Source organism: Tyto alba, unplaced genomic scaffold (genome assembly GCF_018691265.1).
Source record: "Tyto alba isolate M040663 unplaced genomic scaffold, T.alba_DEE_v4.0 Super-Scaffold_10, whole genome shotgun sequence".
Lineage (NCBI taxonomy): Eukaryota > Metazoa > Chordata > Aves > Strigiformes > Tytonidae > Tyto > Tyto alba.
The window spans coordinates 2,798,548-2,814,930 of record NW_024881262.1 but is presented as its reverse complement, the minus strand read 5'-3'; the positions used below and the strand labels follow the sequence as shown (position 1 = coordinate 2,814,930).

General features: G+C 42.0%; 1 protein-coding gene across 3 annotated transcripts in view; it reads right to left on the bottom strand.

Moving 5' to 3' along the window:
- LOC104362320 (schwannomin-interacting protein 1) overlaps positions 1-16,383 on the bottom strand; it is a 208,984-nt gene that overhangs the window by 121,149 nt on the left and 71,452 nt on the right. For all 3 annotated transcript variants that reach the window (XM_042793719.1, XM_042793710.1, XM_042793715.1), the window contains exon 4: positions 12,896-13,046. In XM_042793719.1, coding sequence (XP_042649653.1) covers positions 12,896-13,046 — 151 coding nt within the window. The remainder of the gene's footprint in view (positions 1-12,895; positions 13,047-16,383) is intronic.

The following is a 16,383-nucleotide window of genomic DNA, read 5'->3' as shown; positions in this document are numbered from 1 at the left end:
AGTCTCATCAGTAACTCTACAGATGTTAGTAGCTTTTAGCTGTGCAGCCTAAACAGCAGGAAAAGACCTGGTCTTTTCAGGCTTAAAGAAAAAATATCAGACCATTTTCAAGTGGAGAGGGATCACTCCCCAAAGAGGTTGCAGATACCATCATCGGGACTCACTGGCCACAGAGCACACAGAACTTGTCACTGCTCGTGGCGTGTCACCCCAGCTGCCAGCACATGCACTTGCTGGCAAGTAACTGCAGAGCAATGCACCCCCCCAACTCTAGCCCTGTTCTACATGAGAAAAATAACATTGAGACATAAAAATCAGACGTATAGAACATCTTATAAAATGATGAAATGTGATTTTGGGGGATGTTCCTTGGACAAATGAAATTTTGGATTTTCAAGGTGTTGCCACAGGGCTGGAGGGAAACCCTCCAAAAACTTTCTATACTGGTCTGATTCTGCTCAGCACCCACCTGCTTGATTATCCATTAAAAGTCTCCATTATTATTATTATTATTTTAATTTTGGGGGCCTGGCTTTGTAAAGGGAAAGGTATGGAATTTCCATGCTGTGGAAATAAATGAGATGCTGTAATTAAAATTGTCTTGGAAAACATTTCTTAAGTATTCACCCAATTTTTTGAAGTGAAACTTGTGAAGCTCTAAAATAAACCCGCTATTTTTAAGACCTATAATCAGTACCAAACAGGGTAATCCCATCATGAGGCACCACAGCAAAGCCAGTCCCTGTTCCAAAAGTACAACAAAATCATTTTCAATTGTCTCAGGCAGCACATCCCCACCAAATATTCCCCCAGAAGCATAGTTCAAAAGTGTCTTATTAGACATTTTGTCATCAACTCAGATAATTTTTGAATTGATTTTGCTGCTACCAAACTGCAGTGTATCAAATTGACTAATCATATCACTAGTCGACATTCAATATACACAACACAAAGAAAGAGAAAAGTATTGGCGTTCTGCTACCACCACCAGAAAGGAATTGAGATGGCCCTCTTGTATCCCAGCATGTAAAAGCCCCGTGGGACATTAGTAAGAGAATTAAACAAAATTAGTAATTCCAGATTATTATGTGTATGTACACACAGATACACAAACTCACTGCAAGAACTGTTTCTACATAAATGTCATGTCAGGCCAGAAGCATTGTGTATTCTCTGCTTACATTTAGAGCTGAAATTATCTGAAGCAAATTAAAGGGGTTGAAAATAACATTTGTTTCCATGTTTACTTAATTTCAAGTGTTATCTTATAGCCCACACCAGCATTAATGTTTCTTACAAAATCATTAAATATTTGATTTTTAATTAAGCCCTTTTCATCCTAATGCTGGATTTGTCTTCCTCATCTTTAATTATGTTTCCATCTACGTTAATCAAGAGCAAATGCAACGATCTGCATTTTTACATTGTATAGAAATCGCATTGTAAATATTTATCAGACAGCTCGTCTCCTTTGCTGTTCACAGATTCACAAAGCCAGGATTATAGAAAAGACAGAACGTTCCCGCTATGAACACTCCACTTCTTTTTAGGTGTAAACACAACAGAATGCTTGTTAGGACTGTGCTGCCTTAAATAATTTGGTGTCCCCTTCCCCACGGCTGCTTCTCATGGCTCACGCAGGTGCCAAACACACCTGAGGGAAGTTGGCATAAGCACAGGGGTCCCTCGCCGCCGTGGGGACCTATACACACACAAAAGCTGCAGACAGACTTTGTTCCACTTTCAGAACCAAATCTTAATACATCACTGAGCAAAACGAATGCAGCTTTGAAGGTGCCACACAAGGAGGAAGGACCAGCAAAGCAAACCGGGTTTTTGGTGGCGGTGGTAGTTCAACACGGTCTTTTCCCAACTGGACCTGTCCTTCCCATCCTACTACCTTCATACCATGTAAAATCTGCTCTTATTTCATAAACCTCTTAGTCTGGGATTAATTTTGCCACAAGGGCTCTACTAATCCATTCCAGACAAACAGAAATAATAGCAATTCTTCATTTGTTCTTCCAGAACAAAATTATGAGATTTTCTGGCACAGGCATCAGTATTTTGCTAGAGAGAGGTTTGGTTTGCAAATATATAACATGTTATTATCATTTAGAACATTAATACATTTATCACAATTAATGTCTCTGACATTCTTTGCAATACTGAGTCACAGATTCATAAGCAGTGAATCAAGTCACGCTTCCTGTTTGGCACAGGAGCTCATTCTGCTAATCATCACAAATTACATTAGCTGGTGGAAGTTCCACCTAAACAAACTACCACCCTCCTGCTAATACTGCCTGGGTACTGCCAGAGGTAAAAATCTATTTTACAGTCCCAGTTTGTACTGTGTACTACCTTAATCCATGTCTGCTTAAAGCTACACAGGATTACTGGTGCGTGCTTGAACAACTCCTGCTAATATTTTAATATTTACTCTCAGCAACAAACCAGACAGAGAGAAAACCAAGCGCAGAAATATTTAGCTTGAACAAGGGCAAAGCAACAGGACTTAGTATTACTAGTTCATTACAAAATCACGCCTACAATTCCTATTCTGTTTTTCAGAAAAATACTATTTTTCTCAAACATGTCCCTCCCACCAGAGCCGTCCTGGACTCATGATCAGACAAAGTAGGAATTCTGTTTGGAAAGTTGGAACTATTTTTGGTTACCCAAAAGTGGAACCTTCATTTTTATAATGTTTTGTTTTGTTTTGTTTTTAAGGCATTACAGTATATTTTTGTTTATTTTAAGCAGGACAGAAGGGCGGGATTGGTGTGTAGTGCTGAAGCAGATGGAACTGAGGAACAGAACAGAAAAGACTCTAGAGAAAAACAAAACAAAACAAAACAAAAAAAAACCAACAACCAAAAAAATCAAAACCAAAAACCAAACCAGAATTAGGAGGAAAGCATTAGGTGAGGGTTATCATTTCAACCAAGAGGGCTAACTCGCAGAGGCAGCGCTACTTACTGTACCTGTGCTGTGCTCAAATTAAGACACATTTGCAGTTTCACACTGAGGGAGGGTGTAAGCAGGGGGATACTGCAGGGGTGTAGCAAGCAGAAGGGGAGGAAGAAAATAATAGAAAGATGGAAAAAATAGGGGGAGGGGGAATGCACAAGTGCTGTGGTGAAGGAAAAGGAGTGTCTTTCCACCAGTGTGAAGAAATTCCCCAAAGACCAGGAGGGTTTGATTAACCTGGCCTCCTCCCTAGGTGCACCAACTTCAGTCAGGTGTTAGACCTGAGCTTCAGGGTGTCCAAGGAAAACCAAGCTCAGGGACGGGCACTGATCTGATCTAGTAAGAACTAAAAATCTCCTTATTTCGTGTCATTATGTCACAAGGCCTGCGTCAGAGCAGCAATTAGCGCTCAGGATGGCACTGAAGCACAGACTTCCCCAGGCACAGTTTTGCTGTAAGAGCAAACCTTCCCTCCAGCGTGTGTACCATCTGGCACAGGGTTTGGGCAGGGAAATACTCCTGATGTCATCTGGCTTTGCCTTCTACCACTTCCTCTTTCTATACCACTGTTTTAACTACAGTATCTTGTGAAATGTTTTGAGACAGGATATAGCAAGAGACATGAAATCCTCATGGCTGTAATGCACGGAATTTTTTTTAGCCTCCAAAATGAGTGAAATGAACACTCATACAATTCACTACAAATGGGGACAATCTGCCTACAAGCCAGAGGAGCCAAGCCCCATCAGAACATTTAGGGTGGAGACATCGCTATTACAAGTCCTTTCTTTCAAATCTTGAAGACAGTATTTTGATTGAAGGCAGGTTTCTTTTGGAAATGTGTTATTGAAAATTACGCCAGGCAGGATGATGTATGACTTCCCATCAGTGTGAGAAAAAAGGGTGAATTAATGGACTGAAAGAATCTCTTCAATCTTTTATGTTAAATTTCACTTTTTTTTTTTCTTTTTTTTTAATAAAACTTTAATGATAATGCAAAAAATCCCAATGCCTAGACCCAGATACAGGCCCTGGAGGACTGGTCTCTGCCTTCATTAAGTCAAGAGAAGTTTTAAACTTGCCATGATAAAGCCTAGGTTTTACCCTAAACCTTTTTCTTGCTCCTAAATAGCACTGCATTGCAGTATCCAAAGCCAAGATCCCTTCAGCTAAAGGTGACAAGATTTATAAATATCTGATGTTAGAAAGCATTACAGGACATTTTTTTCCTAAGTCATCAGGGTGACAACTTCTGGTAGAGAAAATTAAATATGAAAACACATGCCATTGACCAAAACTCTTTTTTTAGAAAACTCTGTGTTTCTGAACACTCAGCCACATGGCAATCCCAGATCACCAGGGGTAACCAATACTAAGGTAAATGGAATATATTTCATCCAAACAAGGCAGCCTTTAAAAATAACATTTATTAAAAGGCTGGTAGTAGCTAAAAAGGAAACTAACAATTATCAAAGAGTTAAATAATTTTCAGTGAGCAGCATGTGGTAACAGTGTGGCTATTTTTTTCCTTTGTTCCATCTACAGAAGTTTGCAAGTTATGAAGAAAATGTTCTGAACTGTTGGTTTTCTGGAGACGTACCCGCCCACACATTATGAGTACTTGCACATTGTAAATTTTATGATTTAATGGAAAATAGTCACTTAAATTCTGCCCACAGTAAGTAGTTATAGATGTCAGTAGTAAATCTGCATAAAAAGGTTACTATTTCAAATCTGTAGTATAGAAAATTATATACACACAGGGTAAGTAGTGGAAGCTTGCAAAGCTGTATATGCATCACTGTTAAAGTATATACATGAAAAAAACTTTTGTAAAGAAATCATACACTTTGCACCTTTTTGTTTTGCTACTTTACAAAGAATCCCTCTTCCCTCCCCCCAATATCAAACTTAGTAAATTATGTGGTGATTCTTACTAAGTAGACATGTTTTTTTTATTGCAGCCCAAATGCTCCAAGTTACAAGATAAGAAGTCCAGCCAGATAAGAAGCCTAACTGTGAACAGAATGAGCTGCAAACATTTCTTTGCAGTCGTCTGTATTATCTTTGATTCAATATTATGCTTCATGTCTAACTATTTCACTCCAATTCCTGCTTATCACTCTACAGAATCACAGAATGTCTGAGCTTGGAAGGCACCTCTGGAGGTCACCTGGTCCAACCCCTTTGCTCAAGCAGGGCCACCTAGAGCAGTTTACCCAGGGCCACGTCCAGATGGCTTTTGAACATGTCCAAGGATGAAGACTCCACAGTCTCTCTGGACAACCTGTGCCAGGACTCGGTCACGCTCATAGTAGAAAAAAAAAAAAAAAAAAAAGTATTTCCTAATGTTCAGGCAGAACCTCTCGTCTTTGCATTTGTGCTCACTGCTCTTGTCCTGAACGCTAGAGAATAAATATCAGGTACTTGACACTGTAATTAGCTTCAAGTAACATTTATTTTAGAGTCAACAGTATTCTTGTGAGACAAAATAGGAATCTAGTCTTTAATGTGGATTTGGTTTATGTTGTATTTGCAGCTAATCCAGCTTGTGGGGAGGGGGGAAGACCGTGGGAACGACTTTCTGTGATATCAACCAGTGAAGAAAGGGTAGAAAAATAACCATATGGTGCCATTTGGAAAAGCACGTTTCACATGTTTATAGCGCTAACAAGAGCAGTTCTTAGCAGAAAGCAGCCTATTCGATGAAAAAAACGATCATTCTACGGAATCGGCGGGGCAGCCGCTGTCCGCGGTGCTGAAGGGCGCGGGGGGGTCCAGGGGGTGTCCGAGGGGTCTGGCAGCAACTGGCCGTTCCCTCCTCAAAAGCTAGAGCAGGGTGGGAGCTGTCTGTTGGGGGAAACACCTCCTCCTTGACTCTTCATGTCAAATCGCACCCCGCGAAAGTCGCTTCGGCCCAGAGCGGAAGAAATTAATTTTATTTCCGTGGCAATGTTTCAGGTTAAAGTTAAAAAAAAACCAAAACCAAAACCAAAAACAAACAAACAAACAAACAAACAAACAAAAAAAACACAAAAAAAAAACCCAAAACAAAACAAAAACAAAACAAAACAAAACATCAAGATCCCAGTGTGATTCTAATAAGAACTCTTAGATGCAGGTATGTCTCGCACAAGCTTTTGCTTGTCTGCTGAGGATTATCAGGTTTTCTGGGGCTCTCTCAGAGATCATGTCTTTGCGACTGAACCATTTAAAGAGACACAATGATGTCATCACAAAAACAGGTCATAACCACAACCGCATGTTAGTGGGACATATCTAGCATAATCTTTTTTTCTTAGTAGCTATAGAAACAGTTGTTTGTTTTGGGACAATAAAGCAGAAACACAGTCTCACACCACATAGGAAGGTAAGTTTTGGCACTTTCTACACAACAAAAAGAAATAAAGTATTTATAAGGAAGAACATTGCTTTCTAATCTATTATTTGTCTTGCACCTAAATTTTTGATTAAAAATAAACATGCAAAGGGGAAACAAAAGCAACTAAAAATGATAGAGATACTGCTTGTATGCTCCCAACAGAACAATCTGATAAGTGCTTGACAGCAGGTTTTTTCCAGCAGTTCGGAAACTGCCTGTACTACACACACACAGCTGGCAAATCCTTTCTTTGCTATCCTACAAAGCAGTAGCCGAACAAGAAAAGTCTGTTTCCCATCTCATCACTCAAGCTATGTCCTTTCTCTGTCATTCTGCCCGTTATATCAGTTTTCTACTGCGAGGAAGGCCCAAGGGGACATTGTAGACTGTGGCACAAACACTTTGAGATAACCTCATCGCTTTTTTTTTTCTGCAATGTCAAGAATGATTTATCTGTTTGTAAACAGAAAGCATGACCTACTACTTGATAATTTGATCTACTGAAAGGTTGTTGGATTAAGAGGATAGTAAGTACTCCGGCAGGAGCCTAGGGAACTAACGGTGCTTTCACTGAGCACACATACATGTCTTAAGACCTGGAGAGAGGCAGCCTTTGTGAGTCCTTCTAGGTCTGGCCGGTGTATTTTATGTCAAAGAAAGCCAAATGAAAAGAAAAGAAAAGAGGATTTGTTTTTGTTTCAGGTGGGACATTATTAATCATGGGTCAGAGTCAAATCCACACAAAAACAGTGCAGCAGAGCAGTCAATTTGGCCTGACATTGTCAAAGAAAATAATTTTGTTTAAAACATGAGCTGAAAACTCATTACAAATGTTCACAGATCATTATCCTCTTAGGTTTACCTTCAAAATACTAAGAAGTGAAATTCTAGACTCAACTCAGTTCATCAACTCTACAATGTATATAATACTTTGAGGTTACTATCTCCTTTTTTTCTGGTTGTGAGTTTCTGACTATCGAGTGTACTGCTTTATTTCTCCCATCTACATATCTGATAGTGGATTTTTATTGCTTTTCATTGTGTCCTATTTTGTGTCTTGTATTATGCCTCAGAGTCATGACAGATGAATTCATACTGTTTTAGCAGAAATACATGTTGATTGGATGGGAATCTCAAAGTAGAATATCTTCTGTGACAAATATTCAGATCAAATTGAGTGTACTTTATTAAGCATAAAAGTATGCCTTAAAACCAGAAAACTTTTCCAAGAGATGTATATGTTATTCTCCAAGTAATTTTCCAGAACAGTAATCATTCATCTTGCTATTTAAGTCACTAAATCCCAGAAAAGGCTTACCAATCTTTGTTTTTCTTAAACTATATTATCTACAAATATGTTTAACTTTAAAAGTTTAGAAACAGAGCCACTGATTTCCAACTACCTAGAACTGCTCTAGGTACTTGTGATCAATCATTTGAGTTTGAATTAAATTATCTATTTTCCTCAGTTGCCATTCTGACCAACCCTTGAACCAGAATGGGGAAGGCAAAGGCAGTGCCAGTCAAAAGAAATTAATTGTGGTTTTGTTTACCACCTGGTACCTTTGATCCAGCTAATGCAAAGGACATGTACAGCTGTAATGAAACGTGATTGCCATGAGATGCTCAGGCTTCGAGGGCAAGAGGCACATAAACAAAGCCTGAAGGAAGAGTCTTTTTCCCTTTAATATCTGCAAAGATTCAGCGTCCCACATTCCGTAAGACACAGTTCCTCTGCCATAAAATTAAGATGAAATTTCACACAGAAGAGTTGCCAGAAATTATCAAGACCTGGAGGTAGCAGCAAAAATAAGGAATTATTTCGATTGTGGGTCTTTTTTCTTCTTATCTAGTAGTTTATTTTCTGTTTGGCAAGTTTTCCATCAGTATTTCATTTTGAGAGCTACAGTCTTCTGCACTCATGAAGGCAGCTGGCTAATCCAAACCAAGTTCAAACACTTGATTCAAATGTATTATAATTAATGATTTATCAAGCCTCTGAGCCTTAGAATCACTCCATTAGGTTGACTGCCTCAACTGAAATATGGTAACTAGAGCCAGCAGGGCTAAACTACAGCTTTTTGAAGCCATGTACATAAAATACATATATGATCTTTAGCAAGTCAAGGAGAGCTCACATCACTGTATACCAATGAACAGGTGATGGACTGATTACATGGCTGGCATCTCACACTGGCCAGAGGCACAGCCCCTTTACCTAGCTATCCCCATCTCATGGGAACCAAGTGACTTTTAAAAAGTCATATGAAAACTACTAAACATGAAATCTGTGGTACAGCTGACCAGAAAGTATCTTCATTGCTGCCAGGCAGAGTAAGAACTATTCCTGGTACCTCCCCTTCTCACTTTCCTAAAGTTACTCTGAAAATGTTGCTTTGTGTTTCTGCAGTTATTTTCTTGGCTGGGACAAGGAAATGTCATATTTGATGAATTCACAAAGTTTTAATGATTACAAATGAATAAGTGTCGGCATGCCAGGAATGCATCGCTGCTGTCAAGGCTCAGGTCATCACTGCTAAGTCCTCCCAGGGTTACTGCCTGTGCTGGTGACCTGCCCTCCCACCCTGCACACGAGCGTGCACGTGCTGACAACAAGTCCCACACCTTTGATTCTGGGCATGATTTATTTGAGTGTACAGGCTTCTTCACTGCATTTCAGTTTCCTATGGGTTTAATTACTTGGTCTAATTCCTGTTTGCATGTTTTGTCTTATTTTTCAGGAAGGAAAAAGTTTAAACGGCAAGAGAGGAAAAATGCTTCTGAAATCTGACTTCTCTCAGTCTTAGTAATTCCCCATCTTCCCTTACAAATGCTGCAGGAGGCTTGTAGTAATAGTGGAAATGAGCTCCAAGACCTTATCTTTCAACCACAAATGACCAAACATTGTTCTTAACTCTCCAGCTACAGACCTGCACATGCTGACAGGGCTTGGTTGTCCCCAACAGTCTGAATAAACCTTGCGTTTAGGTATTATTCATCCAACACAGACTTTCAAAATTCTACCTCACCACGACTGCTGGTCCCACTTACTGGAATAAATAGATAATCACTGTAGATGGTTTCAATACCCATCCTGCAGCAGTGGCATGCATTTCGTAGTCCACAGGCTCTCATTTATCCTTTGGGCATAAGATCCTTTCTTTTTTTCATTATTCAAGTAGCCAACTGCTTTTTTTGCCCCCAGGAGTGTGTAAGATCCAGATGAGGATCCAGCAAAGCTGAACACTGAGAGACTTGTGCCGAGAAAAGAAACTGAAAACCAGGATTAGATTTCAGCTGAATTGAGTGGCTGTGTTGTGACAGTGGTTTCTCAAAATACTTCATAAATTTCTCTCTCCCATCTGCATCAGAGCTTATTGCTAACATATTTTGACATGCTGGTTGCTTTCTACCTCTTTGAAAAAAGAAATGGGAAAACCTCCAAAGAGACCAAATTTCAGACTGAATTTCTCCCTCCTCCAAATTTTTCAGAGGAAGGTTGCCAGACATCAAGAGAAATTTGGGAGACTCCATATTGCTCAGCACAGCATACTTTTATGCAAAGACTAGCAACAGGCATATTAGAGTACCAGTGCCACTTCAAATGCAAAAGAAATGGCATAATAATTAATTTGCCCCATTTTTCAAAGGTTAGTTCTGGAATGTGGGCCAAACCGAGGTCTTGGCAAGTAGATATGTTCGACTACTTGATTATTCCCCAGCTCCCCTCCCCTGCTTCCAGCTTGGGTCCTGTAAACACAAAACTTCAAGAGGCTATAAAATTACAGATGGATCCAGCAGTGGTTTCTCTGCTCAAATGTTTTTTTCCTCCTTCCTTCAGTTTACCTTATACTTGAACAGAAAATGTGGCTCAGGCCAAATGGTGCATTTAATTCTGTCCAAGTCTTTCTTTGGTCGAGACAATCAATTGCTCTCCCATTCATATGTCAACAGTTCAAGGTTAATTGTCCCTGTTTTGCTTTGGCCTCATCCCTGCTCCGAACCTGACAGTATCAATTCCAAACTAAAAAATACGCGACATTTGCCATCAGGAAAGCACATGTGTGTCAGACAAACATACTCACTGCTGCATTAGCTCAGAGCCTATCCTTAGCAGACGTGTCCAAGGACTAGGAAGGATGACCCAGACCAACTCCAAGGGGAACACGCACCGGTGGCATTTCTGCACACACACTTGTGCGCCCAGCCACGCGCCGCAGAAGCTGAGACCACGATCCACACAGGGCCAGCGCTGTTTTACTTCACCAGAAGCAAGCAGGAAACAAAACTACCCCAAACAGTGTTGCTGCCTTTCTGCTTTGTGGCAGTAGCTGTTCTAAGCTATATAGTGCCTTCCCCACCACATCTCACACCTTCAACCACCTCCCCTCTTAGGGCACCTGCTGGGCTCCCACACTAAAGGCTTCTCCTCACCTCCTCCATCTGCTCCCTCTTTTCATGACACCCCACAGAACTCTGATGCAGACAGAGAAAAACATCTTAAATCAGTAGGTCTGGTTTTAAAGATTGCAAGGACCTTGAAAAGTACAGCGGCGTTTGCCTGGAAACACAATACCTCCTCCAGGAACTGATGGCCGTCCGGCACATAAAAGTGTGGGTCCCTCACAGCCTCAAGTATTGCAATAACCAAGCTGACACTAAATAGATACAGGTCCCTTTGCCTTCAGAAATGTTACCTAGTTTTCCAAAGGCTGCTGACAGGTTGACACTAGAAAATCATAAGAAAATATTCCCATCTTCCTTTGCATTGAACAAGTATGATGCAGAAGTGAGATGAGTGCGTGTTGCATTAATACAAATTCAGTAGCGATTCCAGTATCCAAGCTTCATTGTCCCACAAATATATAACTCCCAGATGTACTCATTTTGCCCTGAAAGACCCGAAAGCTTTGAAAATGCATCATTTTCCAAATTAGTTAGCTGCTGGATAATATCTGAGAGCACCCAGGAGCCTCCTTGCACAGAGTACGAAGGACCTCTTGTGGTGGCCGATTGGCAGCCAGGCTCCAAAAAACACCAGCGGCAGATAAAAATTTATATCAAATTTTCTCTCTCTCATTAAACCTAACTCGTTTAATACATGAGACATTAGTGTATAATCCAATATTGCAACTTAGTTTATCATCCTCGTCTCCAGCTACGAACACAAGGCCACTAAAACTAAAACAGTGCACTCTCAGTAATATTTTATTAAATGCTGTCAAATCCAATGCAGCCTGCCTAACCACGGCATCACAAAACTAGCAGCTGCTAGAAACAGCTCACCTAGCTTCAGTTGGAACCTGCGTAATGCAGTCCAGTGAAGGAAAGAGTCAAACCGTCCCCGTAAGTCCAAGACCAGAGTTCCCAGAACAGAAAAGCTCTGTTGGATCGCTGAGCCTGTCTCGTGCTTTCCATGAGGTGGCATTGCTCCAACTTTGCAGCTGAAGGCAGAGTTCAACTTATAAACATCTCGCCCTTGCACAGGGGCTCCGTCCACTTGAAGAAACCTACTAGCAATGATTTCTAGATTTTTATAGTGAACCCAGAAGTCACCCAATGCTGTCCTGGGACTGGCAACAGAGCGTCCCACAGCTGACCGGTACACACTCCTAGCAAGGGGCCAAACTCCTGTTCTTCCCTATCCTGCACATCTCAGTCGAACAGTGGGACACCAGCTGCTTTTATTTAGCTGGTCTAACACACACCGGGGCAATTTCTATCTCTGGCATTTTTTTTAAACTATTGAATTATTTCACACGCTCTAATCTACAGTTCCCTCAGATCTGATGTATTCTGTCACAAAGCTGAAAGCAATATTTATAGGCTCTATATCTATCTGCTGATTTATTGACCTAAAAGATCCCACTCCAGAGACAGTCACAAGGCCACTTGTATTCAAAACATGGGCTCTACATTTGGGTTTCTAGTTTAGTCTCACCGAAACAAAAGAGAAGTACAGCCTCCAGCCACTAGTCACCCAGTCCGCAAGGTGGCTTGAATATTTATTCCAAAATCAGATTTAATTTTTAACCCCTAGATAAACTTCTCTAAGTCTCTTTTAGGAAAAAAAAAACAAAAAAAAAACAAAAAACAAACAAAAAAAAAAACCAACAACAACAAAAAAAACAAAAACAAAAAAAAAACCAAACCACAACTCTACAAACCACTTATTTGTAGGAGAAGCACCACAGTTTGTTTCTTTTGGAGAACACAAAGTGCTAAACACACACGAAGATCCTTGCTTTCTGCAGAACACACTGCCATTTGGAAACACCTTCTGCCATCAAGAGCACCGGTAATATCTGCTGCATCCAACACACAATATTGCTAAGATCCACATCTAACACACGCAGACACACATTCAACCATACCTACAAGAGATACACCTGCTTGCACGTTCACTTGAGACACTACTACTCCCTTAAAAGTCCCTCTTTCACGATCAGCCCATAAATTTGCTTCCAATTATGCAACGTCCTAAAAAGGAACCCAACAAAAAGCAAGAAATAGGAAAAGAAGCCCAATTGCTGTACTCACCGGGGTGCTGCTGTCGGAAAAGGTGTTCATGCTGATGGATCTGCTCATCTTGTCCGAGGAGAGGGACGGCGGGGAGGGACTGCGCTTGTCCAGCTGCTCGTGGTGCGGCAGGTCCTGGCGCTGCAGGTACTCACGCCATGCTCGCTGGATACTGAGGCAAACACCAAGGCACAGGGTTCGAGGGGGTGGGGGATGCAACAACAGAAAGGATTTAAAATATATATTATTGACTGGAATAGTGGGGTTTTGCTATTTTTCTCCTTTTTTTTTTTTTTTTTTTTTGTGCACTTTGTTTTCCGATTTGGATAACGATCACTCATAACCACCTTCTGTAGGTCTTATACTACCCACTATTAGTATAACTTGAGGCATCTGTTAAGTAGAAGCAATTCTTTATTTCAAATCCCTAAACCTACAGAAGTGATTTAAAGTTGAGACTGTACACAACTCAGCAATTCTCCTACGTCTTTCAAACAAAAGAAAAATATGCAATTATCTGTTTAAAAGAACAAACAGCCTCCAGCATCTTATATCAGCTTTCAGATTATAACACAGATATGGTTGGAAGTTCAGATCCAGACCAGTATCCTTAAAAATCTCCCCAGTCTTCCGTTACGGAGGACTTAAAACTTTCTCCAAAGCAACATGTGAGGGTTGCAGTAGGAGCAATGCCTCCAATCTACAAACTTTGACCAAATTTCTAAAACTTGGTGTGAAATTCTGCAAAGAAATTCCATTTTCTGTGCCAGCCTTTGGCTGGGGAGCAGGAGAGATGCTGGGAGGTAAAACTGTGTTTACAATAGTAATGGCATTAACACAAAGTATGTGGGGGCTTGCACACAGGATGATCTGTGAACTCTGTAGAAAAAAGGAGCTAAATTCTGACCTGAGACTTTGCTGCGGTGCAATGAGCTAGAACGAGCTCTGTTTGGGATTTTTAAGCAATTGGGATTTTATTTTATCAAGCCAGTAAAAACTTCAGTGTGTCTGTTAATCGGGTAGAGTACCACCACCTTCGCTTAAGTTGTTCTCAATGGTGCCAAGCTCTTGTGCTGCTCTGCGGGGCACGGGTGGGAGCCGGCACCCCTCCACCCTGCCCGCTCCCGCAGGGCTGGGCAGGCTCAGCACCCAGTCTTGCTGCTGGGGTGCTCCCCAGGAGGGCTCCCACACCCAGCACCCGCACCCCAGGGCCGTGCAGAGGGCAATGCTCCTTCCTGAAGGAACCTTACCGTGTGCGTTATACTTCAAACCAAAGGGCCCAAAGCCTTCAGCATGGATTTATATTGCCCTAGGAATAATTATTTTTTTCTTTACGTTGCCTTTTTCACATGTCATTTTTAAGATGTCATTTCTGCTCCCATCTCCATAAGCCAGAAAAAACATTTAACACCCAGACACCGCTGGAAAAAACATCTGATTACACACTGGCACGTCCAACTTCTTGGCTTCGCAGGAAGAGGATGAAGCTCAACACCAGGACACCGACAACTTCTCATTGACTGCTGTCCTGGGTTGAGTGAGTGGTGGAGTTTTTTGGTGGCAGGGGAGGGGGCTATCGGGGCGGCCCCCTGTGAGAAGCTTCTCGAAGCTCCCCCAGCTCCACGTCAGCTCCACTTCTGTTTGGGAAATTGAGCCAATCGGCTGCGCCTCTGCGATAACGTATTTAAGAAGGGACGTGGTGACGGGCAGGGGGACTGGTGAGGAGGAGTTGCTGCAGCTGCATGAACACCAAGGTCAGTGGAGGAACGGAGGAAGAAAGGAGGGGGGAGGTGTGCCGGAGCAGAGACCCCCCTGTATCCTGTGGTGAGACGGCAGGGCGACCCCCCCTGCCACCCATGGAGATCTACGGTGGAGCAGACATTGATTTACGGCCTGTGGCTCCTGCTTGCCTGATCAAGGTTCTGTGCCCGAAGAAGGCCGGGGTCTCATGGGAAAAGGCAGCTCCGCTGCTGTAATTCAGTGCTGGGAGGATTGCAGCATGCAGGGGAGTCCCACGCCGGAGCAGCTTGGGAAGGGCTGCAGCCATGGGAGAGAATCCAGTTGGAGGAAGTTAGTGACCCATGACGGAGCAGTGTGGGGAACGCTGCGGCCCATGGGAGGAATTCATGTCGGAGAAAGTTTGTGGAGGACTGTCTCCTGTGAGAGGGGGACCACGATGGAGCAGGAGGAACAAGTTCCAGACACTCCCCTCACCGAAGATGAAGCAAGTGGCAGCACTGACTGCACCCCCCATTCCCTGCCCCTGCGCCACTGGGGGAGGAGGTAGAGATATCGGGAGCAGAGCTGAGCCCAGGAAGAAGGGAGGGGTGGGGGGAAGGTGTTCTCAAGATGTGGCAATGCTTCTCACTGTCCTACTCTGTTATGTGTTGTTAGTGTCTGTAATAAATGTATGTTGTTTTTTTTTTTTTCTTCCCCTAACGAGTCTGCCTTTTGCTCGTGATCATAAAAGGGGGATTTTCCCCCATCCCAGTCCTATCTTGAACCCCAAGCCTGGCTCTCTGTCCCTTCTCATTGCCGGAGGGGAAGGGAGAGAGAGCTGCTGCATTGTGGTTGGCTGCCAACCAGGCCTAAACCACAACAACTGCCCACGGTGCTGGGAGCTCCAGGCAGTGGGAAGTGCCTCCTGGCGTGTCATTTTTCCTGGTCAAGGAACAATGCTCCCAACACACGTGGCATTTGGAACATCTCAAGGTTGAGGAAATCAGATCTATGTATTTCTTTATTTTGTAGAAGAATACCAGATTAGAAACAAGCCAGCATCAATTACAGCCTTGCCAGGATGGGTGCACTTCAGAGCCAGTCAGGCAGGTTAAGGCCTGTGTCGTTTTCATAAAACAGCTTTGAAATGGACAGAAATTTCTATCAAAGCTCCCAAATGTGAGTGCCGATGGAGGAGCTTTTGGTAAATGCATTTTGCTTTAAAAATCCCCTCATTTTCACACCTCAAGTATTTACAGTTTGCTTTGTTTCAGTTTCAAGTTTTACTGTGTAATATGGACAAGTAGTATTTACATATTTATATTTACATGTACTTTCTATTTTAAAGCTTGAGAATATACCAAGGTTAGGCATAACTACCCTTCTAGAAAGCACTCTGAAAAATTATTCTTTCATCTGGCTTACATTTGCATGATTAAAATACACTGGCTGGATTTTAATTTGAAACTTCATGTCCTTTTAATATTTTAATATAGCATTAATATTTTAACGTCCTGCACAGAGACTTAGCCATAGCTTTTCAACTGAAAGTGAAATTCAGTATGTAATGGAGTAACGTGTACATTGTATTGTGTGTGTACACTGTATGCCTTTCCACAGCTGGGTAAAGCTGTGCCTGGTATCACAACATTTTGCCATGAAGTAGCTGGGGGCTTCAGCACACAGGTGTTCATGTTTTTTTTCTGATGCAAGTGGAGCTGCGTTAAGCTTTCGCTGTCTGCTGGGAAGTCCAGGAACACTGCGTTAGCATCTCCTGGATGGAGCTAATG